Here is a 17,290-nt window from a genome sequence, read left to right on the forward strand (position 1 = left end):
ATATGGAAAACCAGAATCATTTCATGTTTCAAACAGCACAAATTATATATATGATATATTTCATGGTCTATAGTGTCTGGAGAAATCTTAGAATAGCTAAGTACAATTACTCAATTTAAGGGAAGACTCTACCTAGTTGAAATACATGAACAATATAATTAAACAGGATTATTTTCTTCTCTTAAGCTTCAGCTTATTTTCCTTTTAGGATATCCATATCAAAATTCCAAAGGTTAGGGCTACTGTCATGGTTTCCTGATTTTATCTTTTATGGACCAATTAAAAACAAAATACCTTAGCATTACTTTTAAATAATTGCACAAATATTTTCTTAAATTTAGCAACAGAAAAGAAATTAAAATCTCCAAATTACTGTAAGCTTATAAGTTCTCTGCTAGCAGAGTGAAAGAAAACCTCCCAGGAGTACAAAATTAAATAACACAGAAGTGTAGGACAGATAAGGTATCACATTAAAGGGTAGCTGGAAATTCATTTCTGATTAAAACAAAACATTAGAAACCACAAAGATATTTTTCAGATCAGAAGCAAAGTAAGTTCTAAAAGTAACTTTTTCCTTCCTCCAATCATACATTTTTACTGTAAGAAGAGTGGAAAGAAAAAAAAAAAAAAAAAGAATTTTCAAAAAATATAGATGATTTTGATACATAAATTGATTGATGGATGCTATATATACCAATCAATTAAGTATAATGGTGTATATATATATGTATATATATGTGTATATATATGTATATATGTATATATACACAATTATGGTATATATAGTGATATATATATACTATATATACCACTATAAATATTACCTAGACACAGTTCTGTGAGTTTCATTTCAGCTGCCATCATGAATTAACAATACTGGTTATGGGCCAGTATTTCCCTTGTTCTTCTGTACGTAACTTTCTCTATCCACTTTTGTTCTTAGGCTAACACTTAGAATATAAACCCCTTGGTGAAGTGATAGCTCAAAGACAAACCACTGAGTTCTGATTCCAAATAAACTTCTTTATTAGGTTAGAGATTTTCCAAGAATCATTTCTAATGAAGCTACTAAACCTGGGATGATACAAAGCTTTTCCAAAAGAATGGAAATTACTACACACCATCACAACACACACAGAAATGAGAACATGAGATACCTAAGTAAGATACAATCCTATTGGTCTTACTTCATCTGTTTGCAAGACTTCAGAAAAATTTCTATGGAATGGATAACTTAAGTTTCTAGAGAATATCAAATATGGTATTACAAAATATAAATTGGTAAAGAGCCATTGCTCCTGGTTAATATTGTACCTTTCCTTAATAACATATCTGAATTGAACATTAATGTGGTAAAAATCCTCTTCATAAAGGCTCCAATAAAGCATTTTATAAGTCGCCACATGGAAATTGATTAGCTCAGCCAGAGAAATTAGATAATTATTAATAAGAAAAAAATGGTCTGATAAATAAAGAACTTGTGGTAGGAAGTTACTGATGTAGTTCTTCAAGAAATAATGTTATATCTCATATCATATCATGTACTCCTCAGTAGTCTTGGCAAAAACACAGCACTCTGCAGCAAAATTTAGAAATTACATAAAATTAAGAAACTTCAGTAATAAAACTGAAGACTTTCAAATCCACAGGAAGAATCAAAGCACTTTGAAAAACAGTTATAAATAGTAAGAGGAAAATGATATAAACTGGACATAAATAAATATAGATCATAAATAAAAATAAAAATAAAAATGAAATATCAGAGTAGTAAGATTCTGGTATTAAAGACCATCCTACAGAAGTTGTATAAAGTATCCCACAATACCCCTTCCAAAAGAGTTGTACTGGGTTATTAAAGGAATAACTGTTGTATGAGGTTTGTGATAGCAAGGAGTGAGACCAATTGACCAGTCTGATTCCTCCCAGCTCCACATCCCCAAGATAGTCACGCTCGTGCCAGCAGCAAGCACTTGAGTGTCCCATTGAGGTCGATGGCTTTCAGCAGCCCTGGGGATTTCACTGGAACCTCTCATGTGCTTGACGCTGCACACGTGCTTCAGCACTTCTCTATCAGTACAGTCTCTGGTACGAGAAACCCCAAAGTGTTTCATTAGTGGTACATGCAGCACCAGCAGGATGTGTCTGTATCTGGAGTTACGGACATCAGCTGATCAGCATGTCTTGTATCACTCAGTCACTGATTTTAAGTCCTGTGAAGAAAGACACTGTTTCCTTCTTACATTGAAGGAATAAGAGGTGAATGGAAGCACTTAGAGAAAAATACATTGATTTAAATCAGCTACTTGATACAGCAAGTCTGCTTTCTTCCCTTACTTTATTCTATGTTGTCGTACATTTTTGTTGTACTGATGCTTCATAGAAGAAGGCATGCAATAAAATTACATATTTGATGTCAAAATGTCCCATTAAGACTTTGTGAAGCAAACAGACCATAATTCAGAAGCTTAGACTCATTGGTATTAATGTATTCCCCATAAGGCAATTCCAACTGAAATACCCAAAGAACAAAGCCAGATCAAGCTGTAAACCCATTGTCACGCTGGCATATGCAAAGTGCTCCCCCTGAGAAACTCTCCTCCATGAGAGGCTATGCCTCTACTCCTCTGCATGATTAAAGAAAGAAAAAAAAAAAAAAAAAATCCTGACTTAGCCTAATGTGATCATAAGACATGTGCAATAAAGAGGGCAACATGATCCAAAAATGTTGAAGTAAACTAGGAGACACTCTAATCCCAGCTATGTCATTACCTACTATTTGTAACACTCAGTTCTCAGTTTTCCCACCAGTAAAATGACTTTCTCCTTTCTTTCACTAAGAACTTAGTAATTCATTGAAGAAAAAGGAAAAACCAGGAAAAATAGCAAGATCAAGGAGCACGAAGAAAAGATATGAGTGATCCAATGATAAGACTATCACACTGTTTCTACGACAATACCGTAAATATCACAGCTCAATACTGTAAGAGTGGGTGTTCATGGATTGCTTGCTGAGAATCATGACATTTGTCATTTTTGTATACTGACCTAGGGTCATGTCACAAAAAAAAACCCTACTGAAATATCTGTTGAATTTCCTAAGACAATTTCCTAAGAAATGCTGGAAATAATTTCATGCTTTTTTTTTTTTTTTTTTTTTTTTTTTGATATTATTTTGCTGTAAAAAAAAGAGTGTTTTAATGGGAAAGTGAGCTGTTTTTAGTATACTATGCAAGTATACCAGTTGGTCTCTAAATACCTCACATCTGTTGCATTCGTGTATCTGGTATGGGAAGTTCACAAGTTGGGGAACTGCAGAGATTGTTCTCATATACAAATGCGAAGAGGAAGGTTACCCTAAGCATTTCTCATAACTGGCTCTGGCTGTACTTGCTGTTTTCTGGAATTTAATATTTTAAAGCATCAGTAAACAATGGACTTTAATATATTTAAGTGCCTTATCTGAATTTCTCCCTGTATTTGAAACTTAGACTGTTTTTAGAATTGGATTATTCACTTTTCTCTTTTTTTAAGTTTTATCAAAGGTTAGCTAATTCTCAGGACTACTTAGAGACCCTTGAAAAACAGGGAAGTTCTCTTAAATTTCTGTTACTTTAATATCTACCACAGACCTCTCGTCTTTCAACAGTTATTTCTACATTCATCACACTAATTCCCATAGTTGAAATACACCTCCAGGGAGACATTTGACTGGAATTTCTGATTATTTTATAACAGCAGAAAATTGGATCTCTGAAAGAGTTAATTTGATATGGCATGAGGAAGGGAAGAGGGGATATAAGGATCGATTTGGATTATGGGAAGTGCCAGTGTATCCTGTTCTTCATTTTCATGGTAATAGCAATCTGAGTTAAATGCACTTGAAAGTCATAGGGAAGCAACAGTTGTGTATTTAGATGATACATTTGCAGACTTTTGGTAGCTCAAATTTGGCAAGTGGCTATTAAAGAGAGATGTCTGAACTAAATGGGCTATTTGTATTGCATGTCTAAGATGAAGCCAGATATCAGCTTGCCACAGGGCTCTTAAAACCCTGACCCATACCAAGCACAACCGAAAAAGTAGCCAATGCTTTCACTACTCAAGGGTTTTCTGAAAAGTGCATTTTCAGGTGTACATTATGAGCAAGTGTGAAACCTCAGAGAAAACAAACCAGATGTTGATTTCATTTACATCCTGAAAGGCTTCAATGCCTTTACATTTCATTTTCCACAGTATAACCACAACAGACTTCAGCCTTCTGTCTGTTTCTCCTAAAAGGAAACCATAAACCAGCATTTTCAGGGTAAACGCAATTTGCTTCTCATTTGTTTATCACTTCAGACTGAAAATAAATCTTACTTTTGAAAAAGTCAAAGCCCAATATGAATTTTCAGAGAGCAGGATACTGGCTGTTCTTTATACCTAAACATATGGGTAAAATATAGAAACAACAGGAGATGTTTATGGAAAAATAATTTATGGCAACAATGCAAAAGGAAATAACAGAGACACCCTCTTCCACCTAGGATCTCTGTCCTGGTTACATAATGTTTTCTCCACATTTTGCCTCAGTCTGTTGTTCCGTGTCTGTAAACATCAAGTAAAAGCTTCCACCTTGTCTACACAGCTGCCTAAATTTCACTCTATCAAACAATGTTATGGACTCTTAAAGGTTTCCAGAGCTTCAAAACAACCTTTACATAGATCAATGGCAAGGGCACTCCAAGGGCTAGCAAGGATAGTTATCACAGTTATCTCTGGACATCCCTAACTTGAAACACCATCATAGCTCCTTCTTACACTCCTGCTTCATTATACAATGTTAATAGCATTTGGTAGTAGCACATTAAATTACATAGATACTCAATAGAAACAGTCTTGTTTTACTGTAAATGATAGAAGAATTTTATTACCACGAATTTTACAAGGATGGGAAATACCCTAGAACATGTGGAAATTAGTACTTAATGAACTGCAATATCCAGAAAAGTTGTTTTTGTTTCAAAAGCAGGGCCATGAGCATGCCTTTAATGCCTGGGAACTAATTCCTCATGAAAGGAAGGTGAAAACATGGCCCTGCCAGACCTCAACACCACCCTCATTCTTTTCTCAGAACCTTCTCTACTAACAGACTGAAAAGAAACCAACACGTTGCCAAACGGACTCATGACCATCCTCCTCCCCTGCCACTGGGCTTATTTTATTTTTTTTTATTTTTTTGGTCTTTGTGTCCCTTCTTTCAAAACTTAGAAATCTCCAGTGACTTCCAGATAACTCTCAGGTCTCTACTGATGTCACCTGGCAATCCTTTTTCACCTGACAGGTGAAGTGTCATCCTCAAGCAGTCTACAGCTTTTGCTAACAGGCAGAAAGCTAAATTCCTTTGAAATATAATATATACAGCACATATTTTTTTTAGGAAGGATTAATCTTGGTGTTACTGTGCTTCAAGGCTGCAATAAACATCTCAGGCTGTGCATGTACTCCTGAGGCTCCGGCATGATGGCGCAACCAAAGCCTCCCTTCAATGCTGGCTTAATTCCCACTGGTTTCATTCCTAATTGAGATATTTATATAGACTGACAGGTTTACCAGAGCAATTAAGATGAAATTAGGCACCTATATCTGAAGGGTATTGTTTATATATATATTTATATAAGAACCACACATATACATATATACACACATGCATATGTTTTTCAAGTATATCCCCATTCCTGCAGAGATGGGCGCACCACACTGCAGGTATCACATAGTGGTAATACTTAGACTTATAACCCTATTAACACTGTTAGTAAGCACTGGAGTTACAAAAAGGTGCAGAATTTCTTCACAACTATTTCATAAGCATTTACTGAAATGATATATATATAAATATATGCATATGTATTTTCTACTGTGAAATGCCCACAGATAAAATCAGTACAAAAGGAGATTAAAGGATGGGATACATGACAGCTGCACCTGGCAATGCCAAAAAAATAGTAGCAACCACAAACTAAGGATAATCCAGGCAACAATAATTTGTGACCTAGTGCCAATACACACTGGGGCAGATGAAAACAACTTCTTCCAAAGCTGCTGTTGGGGATCTGACATGTTTATCTATTTGGCCCACATGTGGTTGTGTCTTCTAGCACTGACAGCTCCTGCAGGTTGGCAGACTTTCAAAAGCTTGTCAGGCCTTGATAGCATTCCTATTCCTGCAGAGATGGGCGGGTCACACCACAGATTGCACAGCGATAATAGTGCTGACATATAACCCTGCTCACACCGGTAGTGAGCGCAAGTTACAGGAAGGTGCAGAATTTCTTTACAGCTACTGCATATGTGTTTGCTCAGCTGATCACATTTTGTATTTATTATTTAGTTTCTAGTTTTTGTTTGTTTGTTTGTTTTTGAATATTAAAATAACAAAGTTTTAAGGCAAACTCACATGAAAATTCTATTGACTGAAGTCATCTTTTCAGACAGATCCCAGATATTAGGATTCCTAAGGAATTCCTCTACAGCTTTTCATTCTCTCATGCTAGTAAAAAATTTTGTTTTACACCACACTTCTACTTGGTTGTGACATAGTTTTTGTCTACATTTGCAATGACCTGATAAATATAGGTTGCTGCTCTTCTCTGCCGTTTCTTTATTTTACAGTGTATAAATAGCTTGCAACATCTGTCAGGCTCCTCAGAATCTTTCATGAAAAGACTATGGCACAGATAATGCTATTTGTGCAATAAGAGCTATAGGCTGCTATTTAAGACAAGTTTAAGTTCACAGATAATTTTTTTTCATACTACAGAAAGACAATTATATCCCTTAGCTACATTTTTAGTCATCTGTATTTTTCTTATTCTCACCACTCATTCTGGAGTCTTTTTCTGTTATAATATTCTAGCTACAGTTGCTTTATAATAAGGTTTGAAAGCACTGGAAACTGGGTAGATTTTTTTGAGCTGACAGTTAAGAAGTTTTCAACCAATTACACAATAAATTGAATAAAAAATACAACGATTCAAGAAATCAGAACTCCGGAAGAACTATTGATTTATTTCATCAGGAAGAACTATACCAGGAAATAAAGCCATAACTTAATATATTTAAATTAATTTAATTAATTTAGGTAAATAATTAGGTTGCAAAAATGAAGTTATGAAATGATGTGTGTGTATACATTAGAGAAGGGAACACAATACAATGCTTTAAATGTTTCTTTGAGTACTATTCAAGACATATGAACACAGAGACATATGAAGAACATATGATGACATATGTCTTCATATCAAGACATATGAACACTACAATATAATTTTGCCAAGTATTTATGTCCACAGACAGGGATTTTCTGGGAGTAAACTGTTAGGGATGCTAACTTGGTCTTTTGGTGTATCAGTAGTTACTAATACAAAAAACATATATATCTGAAACTGAGAACTTTTATTAAGTAATCTGAATCAGAAGATGCTTAATATTCTAATTAATTCAGACTACTCTTGCTCCAGGACAGGAGAGGACAAAGGACACACTTCAGCCCCTCGTAGTCCCAACTTGTGTGGTTTCCGCACACCGGGAGAGCCTGGAAGCCAGCCGCCTGGCCCCGAGCCAATGCAAACCACGGTCAGTCTAAACACAGCACAGGCTAATGCTACTTTCTGACACCTCCCTGCTACTGGAGAGTATCCTTGAGCACTGAAACCTCATCAGTGACTGAGATTTATACAAAATCAACTTCCTCCATCTCCTCTCTCCTCTCACTCACACGTTTCAACCAGCCCAGAACGGAGGAACCAAGGAGGACGTCTGTATGATATTGCCTTGTGACGTCTGTATGATATTGCCTTGTGGGCATGTACTCAACCAGGTAAGTTTATAAAGTTGTTGAATGCCCGTGGAGCCCTTGGAAATCAATAAACCAGAATGCTCTGCAAGGTTTTAGTGTCACTTTTAGCTGTTTAAATACACTTTGCCTCAATGTTTTCTCTGAAAAGTTAAAGACAAGCTGAATAGTTAAATGTATTTGAAACTGCACATAATTCTTTCTTTACTCCAGATATCTTAGTGGCTATGAATTTTACTTTTTTTTTTTCTTTTTTTTTTTTTTTTCTCCCCAGGGTACTACAGATATTTAGGCATATTAAATAGCTTACGAAGTGCAAACTTTACTTCAAATCTAGAATCTTTGCTCTAAAACATCTATGATTGATGGCACTGCCTGATCACAAATTAATTCTCCTGGCTCAATCTGCTTTCTGCAATTCTTGGAAAGTACAACATACATAACAATCAATGGCGATATGGCTAAAGTGAAATGTTACCAACTTGGGTGGAGGGGTGGACTATCCAGGGTGTGAATGCCTCCAGAAAGCTCTGAACTAATCAATCCCCACTGAACATAATACAAAGTGACAGCACTCAGGATCTCTCAGGAGGCAATCAGCAACCCACAGAAACAGGCGTCTGCTTTTCACACAAACACAATTTGTTTGCTACAGAAAGCCTATGCCAAAAATCAATCCATAATCTGAATCTGCAATATTAATAATGCTGTTATAACTGCAATGTCCTGAAAAGGTTTTGGTTTTTCAGCAAACTACTGAGATGGAAGATGAACATGAGGTGTTTCATAAAGCATCCTAGGGAAGAAATCTCCTGGAACAATATGAATTTTAAAGGATTAAAAAAATAAAAATAAAAATAAAAAGATTTTTAAAGTGGTCTATGGAACATTGTAGAAGTCAAAATAAGATACACAACTTGATACTAGAAACACTAGTATACAACAACAGCAAGTGTTGCATTTAAGTGTGGGGCAAAATCATCTCCTGTTACACCTGTTAAGCCCTGTGCTGCCATCATATTAATTTAGGATCGGTTACCACTTCAGAGCTGACAGCAAAATATAGTCACTTAATACCTTCTGCTGAAGCTTAAAGAATATATCAAACAGCTGAGAATTTAAATTTTCTTCAGTAAGTTGCATGTCTGGAAAAAGCAGGAAAGCTGTTTCTGTGTGTGTTTCTGTACAAGCATCTGTTTTTTATATGTAGTCGTCAATTGTGCTTACAAAAACTCTGTTTCACCATGTGCACTAGAAATATTGAAGGCTATATTGCCTTTTTATTATCTGGAATTAACACATTGTCACAGGGCAAGGGCCAGTGAGTACAGTGGATCCCAGTGGAAGATTCTCATATCACTAGCAATTCCAGATAGTGTAAATATTAATATTAAATTGCCAGTAACATTGCCATAATTTAAACCACCCAAATTGCCTCTGCTGTGTTTAATATCAGAGTAATGTAATCCCAGTGATGCCGGAAAATAATGAATGATCTGCCTGCAGTTACCATCTTCCAAATGTTTTTATTTCAGAAGGGTGACCATGACAAAAAAAAAAAAAAAAACAAACAAACAAAAAAAAAAAAAACAACAAGCACTTACAGGTGCATGTTTGCCAATTTGCTGATATTTTGTTTTAATGCACTGCAGGGCTCCTACAGGTGGGTGACCTCTTGTAGGACTTCAATCTCACAGAAGGTCAGATTCCATGAGAAATTCATTTTATTAAAGATAACCTGTATAACTATGGAAAATGAGATTAATATTAACTATTTACATTATAAATATTAAGTCCATCACACAACAGATCAGAGTTAACCAGTGAAGAAAAAAAATAGATAAAAAGGAACAAAATTGAATTTATGAGATGAACTCTGTGGAAAATAAACTGACCTTTTTTACATTTTTGTTTAAATCAACCAAGTTGAGCAGGAAGATGTGGTCTTTAGCCCCAATTAGCAGCCGGCCCCTCTCCTCATCTAGCAGCAGGGTTCGAAAATCAAGCCCCTCCATAGATCCTAGGAATGGGATGCAGCTGTTTGAAAGCAGCAAGTCTGTGGGAAAATGAAGAAAATCTTTATAATCAAAATGTTTACATATGACTCATTGGTGTCTTTTATAAATATATTCAACCAGCATGGAGTATGCCAATGACATAACTGCAGTCTTCAAGCATGTCTTTCCAGGGTCATAATACAGTTCCTTTCAACCTTGGTTTTCTTTGTGGGAGAGGGAGAGAGGGGTGTTGCTACTTCCAAATTGGGTAATATTTACTTTCGCAAAGATTTTCCTGTATGAAACTTTCTTAATAAACTGCCTCTCTGACATAAAAGAATCACGTTCCTTGGCAGAAATTAGAAACAAAAAGAGCTATATCTTTACTGCATTGTAAGAAAACTAATGTGTGTTTATATTGTCATACTCATGGATACACAGGACCAAGGATCAATATTTCACCATATTTGGTGCTCAATATATAAAGCAACAACATATAAAGGCCAATGGCACAGAGAACAGCAAGGAACTGGAAACAGCTGGTAGGTGTGGCAAGCATGTAAGGATGAGAAGAACTGGGAGAAGGAGGTAACAACTGTAAGGTGTTGAATCATAGGGATGAAGGGATCATAATGATCATCTAATTTCAACCCCCTGTCATGAACAGGGACACCTCCCACCAGATCACATTGCCCAAAGTCCCATCCAGGGGCTTTGAACTCTTGAACTCTTGAACCTTGAACTCTTCCAGGTATGGGGCAGCCACAGCTTCTCTGGGCAACCTGTTCCATTACCACCTGTTCCACACAGGAAGAATAATTTTTTCCTGTTATCTAGCTTTGATTTACTGTCTTTTGGTTTAAATCTATTACCCCTTGTCATATCACTCCCTGATAATGAGTATCTCACTATCTTTTCTGTATGCCCCTTTAAGTACTGTAGGGACACTTTAAGTATAGAAAGTTTGGCATAAGGTTCATTTTTTCCATTGCCTACCATTCAATTTTTGGTGGTAATACAGAAAATCTCTACAATTATATTTGCAGTTACTACAAGTTTAATTGAGAACTGAAACTTGAATCAACACCCATCAAGCGTAAGTATACCAATGCATAGTATTGAAAAAAAAGGTAATAGTATTGAAAAAAAGGCAATATAGAGGCATATTAAGGGGAGCATTGAGTACTAATACCTCTAAGCTCCTGGGGTCTGTACTTTCCTTACAGAGTTGGCACCAGTTGCCGTTCCTGCACCCTTGTACTCTCTGCGGGGAAAGTTAGGGCACAGCTCCGGCTATAGCTTGTTAGAACCCTTTTAAAGGCATACATTTTCAACATAACTTTTACTGTGATGAAGTAGTGGCTTTCAATCCCCTTCAAAAGGTGATTAAGAAAAAATATGCTTCTCTATGAAACTAATGAAAGAATCTATGTTTTTCCCCATTAAAAAAAAAAAAAAAAAAGCCATAAAGTAAAGCGTCTGAAATCTTTTGCTCACTGAAAACTTTGCAGACGTAATTTTGGATGAGGACACAAATAACATATAGAAAAGAGCACAACGACAGTATAGTCATGTTGGTCAGTCTCTAATTTGGGGAGAACAAAAGTAAACATGTGAATCAGTTCTTCCACAAGCAACCTCTCCAAGCTAAACCATTCACAAATTTTGGGACAGAAAAGTAAATCCTGTATTTAATTGAATACAAACTTAAGGATATTTCCATCTTCTTGGCACCGGATGGACAATGTATCCTTCCTGCTAAAGAGGTTAGACTTAAAGCACAAGTTACTTACATTTCCTGGTCATGATTAAAACCACAGCCAGCATTTTGCAGAGAAACTCTGGATCAAAATTAAGAGGGAAAAAAAAAAAAAAATTCCCCAAGGTCTCTTAAAAAACGTGTGATAGGCAAAGCAAAAGATGAAGTCTTGTTGATGGCTAACAGCACCATGGGAGAAATAATAATAATAATAATAATAATAACTTTATTCATATGACTACCTGGAACAGAATTATTACAATTATTTTTTTGGCTCTGTCACTTCTGCTTAAGCTTATGTGGTTTTGTCTGGCTCACTGCTGAATACTGTTAGGTACAGTCTTAAAACAAATTGTCTTTATTACAGCTCCTATTCCCTTAAGTGGGATTTATTTTGCAGTACTTTGAAAAAAAAAAACTTACTTCACATTAAAAAACTAAATCAAAAGTTAAACTTTATGTTGCTTTACACCAGCACTATTTTTTCTTGCCTACTTTTTGTGAAGACAAAAATGTCACTGTTGTGCAAATCGGTAACAGTTTAAAAGACCTGCTTATCAGTTGACAGCAAGATCAATGAGGAAAAAATTGTGGATAGCACAGTACTAGAAATACCTAAATCCCACCCAAACTACTACTTACAGTAGAACTGTCTGAAGAAACTGTTAGCTACCTGGCTAATAACCAGTGTCAAAAATAAACACAAATTTTAAAAAGGGAAAATAAATGCCCTCTAAATTCCAAATTTCTGAAACTTAGCTTACTCCAATAGTGTGTTTTCACCCAGAAAGAGGTAAAGATTCATTACTCCTGATACTTTCAGTGTTGTTGGGCTCTCTGTTATAGGACAGCAACCTCCAGTTACTCTTAACTTTTGTGTGATGTAAATACATCTTCATCAGACGTCACAGACTCTATAAAACTCCTCCCTTGTTTTTCCAGACTGGAAATTATTGGCACTGGATGTGATGGAGCTGTTTATTGGGAAAGGATTCTCTGACACTGATCACAGTGAAAAAGAAGATTTTAGCTCTCTCAGGCTGTTTAGATTCTTCTCAGTTGATCTCTAAAATATTGTTTACCACCTCTGCATTTCTGAGCAAATGTCTTTCTCTGCTCCACCCATGATGTAAGAGCTGGCTGCATTACTAGATTACCCAATCCACTGCATATAGCATTCCTTATTCTTATTCTGCAGTCTAAATTTAACCCCTATTCAACAACTGTCTCTAACACAGTACATAGGACTGAGGGAGAGAAAGAAATGAGGGATAACAATATCTACTAATTAGTAATTTACAGGCATTAACACAAATAAACAGGAGATATAGATGGATTTCAGAGGCTACTGTATTTCAGCAACCTAAATCATCCTCTGTTACATGACTCCTCAATCTCTTTTGAGGACAAGCTTCTAGTCCTGTCATAGCGCTGGTCTGTGTGGGATGGGTAACTAAAATGTAGAATACAAGGCAAAGTTCCTTCACATCGCCAAGTAGAAATTTGATCTGAGTAAGGATATACAATATATTTGTGCAAATGCTCGATAGCACTTGGTTTCATTGCCTCGATGAAATCCATTGGTGATGAAATCCGTTGCCCTTTGCAAGCATGTCACTTGCCAAAATATCTCAACCTGATTCTCTACATATCTAAAAGAAGAGCACCGAGACTGTTATTTCCTATTTCTTTCTTATTCGGTAGAAAGAATCTTTGCAGTGTCCATCCCAAAATAGTTGTTGTGTATTCCTTAACACTTCTAGTATTTCTTAGTAAAGAACCACCTAGGACAGCTACAACAGGGAGGGAAAATGTTGTCTCATAGGTGAAACGCCCAAATGGGAATGAGCCCTGCCTGATGCCTTGTACAGTGATTTATTTCACTGTGTCATAAGGAAAACATTTGTAAAATGTTCCAGATTAAAATGACAGCACTTCACACTGATTTCTTACCAACGTAAATGACAACATAAACTGCAAAGTGGTGAAGAATCAGGTTTGGACAGTTATTTACTAACTATTGAAAAAAGCTTGGAAATAAGACTCCGAACACGGCCACTGATAAGATTAAAACTGAAACATGACCTAATACAAGTTGTCAAGTAAACATTAACAGAGAATTGATTAAATTACAGCTAAATTAATCATTGTTCTCACCCGATAAAAACAAAACAACCCAGCTTTATCTGTTGAAATTGCCCATCACAGCCAAATATCTTAAATATGACCTACGATATCACACTGGAAGAATTTACCATGAAAAGCATATTTGCCCATTCATGTTCCAGAGCATATATTCTGCTTAAAGAAAGCTGTTGATTTAAATCATTGAAGCCTGTCTAGTGTAGAAATAGTTTTCTTGCAGTGCACAGAAACAAAGTTAGTTACAGGTATGGTCTTTTATAAGTGCACATTCACCATTCAGTTTATAGTGTGTATATACTGTTTTACTGAAAATTAAACACTTTTTTCTTCACAGACTCCAGTCTGGCCATTAAATTAATATACAGCAAACTCCCTAACTGGGTTAATATTTCACTGCTGAGCGGCGGAAGATAGATTAGTAACTATTTTTTAGTCATTTAGGAAACTGTTTCAGAGGTCTCAGCTCACAACAGCTTGATCATTGCTTACTTAAACAATATATGGCATCAGAGCCACTGTGTAAAATTTCTGATGAAAAAAATGTCATTGCATTCTGGTAATATGTATTTACATTTACACAACATATTTAGACTTCTTAACCTTAGCTCATGTATTTGGTGACGGTACTGTTGTTCCTCACCCCAGCATGGTGTAAGAACAGAGCGATCTGGAAATAGTTCATGAAGATTCAGAATTGCCTTTGTGGCCAGACTTTTGTGTGTAATGATGGACAATGCCTAAACTGGCAGAAAGGGATCTCCTCAACCTGTTTCAAAACAGCTGCATCTAATGACATCCTTAAAAGATCCTGAATTTGAACACTACATATACCTCAGGAGGTGACACTGGAAAGAGAACTTTTGCAAAGATTGCTCAAAAATTCAAGAATGTTTTGCTGCAGTCATTAAAGCATTTCAGGGCACTTTCCATGTCAAATTGCAGGCACTTCTAGCAATAAGTAAGAGTAAAATGTCCCAAATGCCTATTTGGAAACAGTTATTGACATATGTCAAATGTCAACATTTTACAACACAGAGAAAACATAAGTAGCTCCTTCATGCACAATGTTTCTCTAATCATCATTACAGTCAATAGTAACTAAGCAATAGATCACTCCGTGCAGTCCTGTCAAGATACTTTTGTATCTTTCATCAGGAAAGGAAGATCATCTTATTTTCCAGTATGCTTTATAAGGGCTACTGCTCCCATAAAAAAAAAAAAAAAAATGCATTTATTTATGTGTATGTCTGTATATATATGTAAACTATATTAAATTCTGGTGTGATGTGGGACCTGATTCTCTTTCATATTAGTAGAGCTCACTTGCAAGGAGGTGCTTCTGCAAGATCAGAGTCAAGACTACCAAAGAACATTCAGTCCATTTACTTCATAGCCTGTGGTATAATCAACATACAGTGCTGTCTTTGTCTGGCTCTGTGTATTTTAAGTCTGCAAAAATGGTAATCCAGTAAAACAAAATAGGTAAGTGCTAACCACCAAAAATACACTCAGTTAAAGCACAAGCTAAACAATTGTCAGTTATGTTTATGGAAGTGTATTTTAGTAACTGCAAATAAATTTGACTAGAGAAACAGCTGCACAAATAACTTGTAAAGTGTTATTATTGCAGAGGTGATTAAAAGCTGTCTTGTGACTTCATGTATTTGGTGCACAAAATTCAAAGGCTCAATTCACAACCTTCAAAGAGCCAAACAAAATAATTAACTTTTTAGACAGCACAACTGAAAATGCATCTGAGTGAAACATTTGTTTTGTTTTGTTTTGTTTTTTTGTGTAAAAAATCTGAGGCCATGGATTAGTAAGGTTCCTTTTTCTAAGTAGTTTATCTTTCTTGAAAAATTGCCAAGGAAAGCAAACTCACTGTTATTGCCAAGATAAAATTAAATCCTCCTTTTTTATTTTTATTTTTTCTCTCCTTTTAAATACCATGGATGTTAAAAGAATAAGCGTTACAGACGTAATTCAATATAAATGACTGGCAAGCATATGAGAATTGGTACTGTGGTACTAGGAATGCCTAGCACATGGATGGACTTAAAGGACAACAAAACTCCTCTCTAAGTGAAAGGTAGACTATGCAAAAAAAAAAAAAAAAAAAAAAATCACCTCAATTTCCTCTTTTTCAATTGTTTCAGTTGTCAGGGCTTCACTTACCTATTTTTCATTTATCTCTTACAGATTCTCAGCCTGACTGTCAGTCTCACACATAATGGGTAAATCATCTGAGTTATGTGAATTAAATGTGCTTTCTTCTGCTGCAATCTTGTTTAATCTTGTTTTTATTTTATTCAAAGTATCCCAATGGTAAGGGGATGTAGTTCTCTAAGAACATACAATTTCTGCTTATATCTAGCACAGTAAAGCTTTAGACCATTGCTGAAGCTGGAGATCAGGATTTTTCTTGACCTTACAGAAAAAGAATTGTTAACTTGACTGGAGACCAAACTCAATCTTTTTTTTTTTTTTTTTTTTTTTTTTTTTTTTTTTTAAATTATCTTTTAGTCCTGAGCATCAAGCAGCTGAAACAAAACCTTTCATCTAGTCTGAGGGAGCAACCCATCAGCTCACCTATTCTTAAAGCCATTGCAAAATTCCCCATTAATAAAGCCACAATAGCAAACAACTCCAGGTTCAACTCCGAATTCATTGAACCTGGAGAAAAAAATTAATTAAAAAAAAAAACAAACAAACACACACCTTCAGCTGAATACTGTTGGTCTACTCATTAGAATTTCAGGTTTTGCCCTGATTAACCCTTTCTCAGCCTCATGTATACTCCAATCTATGAGACAATATAAAAGCAAATATACAGAAAGCAAAAGATCAGTGATAAGCTTCAGCTGGAAATAATGGTAATTAAAATCCTTGACTGGCTTATTTAAAGAGACTTGACTCATTGTTTGTGAAATAGTTTTACTGCTTCAATTGGCCTATCATCTCATATCACAAACTTTCCACCTACCTTTAAGTGCATAATCATATGATGTGTAATTAGAAAGTGTGGAGATTAGTCCACACTCTGAGAAATGTGCAACACATACAAAGTGCACTGACAGCACCTTGTAGATGTCTATCATCAAAATCATACTGGGGTCTGGAACTTGTATTAACTTGCATGAATGAACACATCTCAGTCTGCAGCAGTGGACTCATTCTTTCTTGCTTGGCTGGAGATGTGTATTGCACTTTGCAAGTATGTCCAGATGTTAAAAATATTATGCATATTTAACACTTTAAGACACATTGCTCTTTTGTCAAAGCATGGTACACAAAATTATATTTATTATATTTTATTTATTTATCTCCTCAGTGTATATAAATATCTGAGGGGTGGGGAATAGAAGGATGTAGCCAACCTCTTCTCAGTGGTTTGTGGGGATAGGACAAGGGGCAACGGCTGCAAGTTAGAGCACAGGACTGCACTGACATGCGAAAGAACTTCTTCACAGTGAGGGTGATGGAGCATTGAAACAGGCTGCCTAGGGAGGTTGTGGAGTCTCCTTCTCTGGAGATATTCAAGGCCTGTCTGGACGC

At 35.8% G+C, this 17,290-nt stretch overlaps 1 protein-coding gene and 1 long non-coding RNA gene across 6 annotated transcripts in view; one reads left to right on the forward strand and one right to left on the reverse strand.

Moving 5' to 3' along the window:
- SEMA3D (semaphorin 3D) overlaps positions 1-17,290 on the reverse strand; it is a 143,468-nt gene that overhangs the window by 70,321 nt on the left and 55,857 nt on the right. For all 4 annotated transcript variants that reach the window (XM_084495289.1, XM_084495288.1, XM_084495286.1 and 1 more), the window contains exon 3: positions 9,730-9,890. In XM_084495289.1, coding sequence (XP_084351415.1) covers positions 9,730-9,890 — 161 coding nt within the window. The remainder of the gene's footprint in view (positions 1-9,729; positions 9,891-17,290) is intronic.
- Positions 6,268-16,017, forward strand: LOC311422361. Of its 2 annotated transcripts, none has more exons than XR_014685297.1 (3): positions 6,268-6,300; positions 7,500-7,858; positions 15,935-16,017. It is a non-coding gene; the product is annotated as an uncharacterized lncRNA (long non-coding RNA). The 2 variants fall into 2 exon arrangements; XR_014685298.1 differs by having other exon boundaries at positions 6,276-7,120.

The sequence above is a fragment of the Aythya ferina genome (genome assembly GCF_964211825.1).
Source record: "Aythya ferina genome assembly, chromosome: 1".
In the NCBI taxonomy this organism is placed as follows: domain Eukaryota; kingdom Metazoa; phylum Chordata; class Aves; order Anseriformes; family Anatidae; genus Aythya; species Aythya ferina.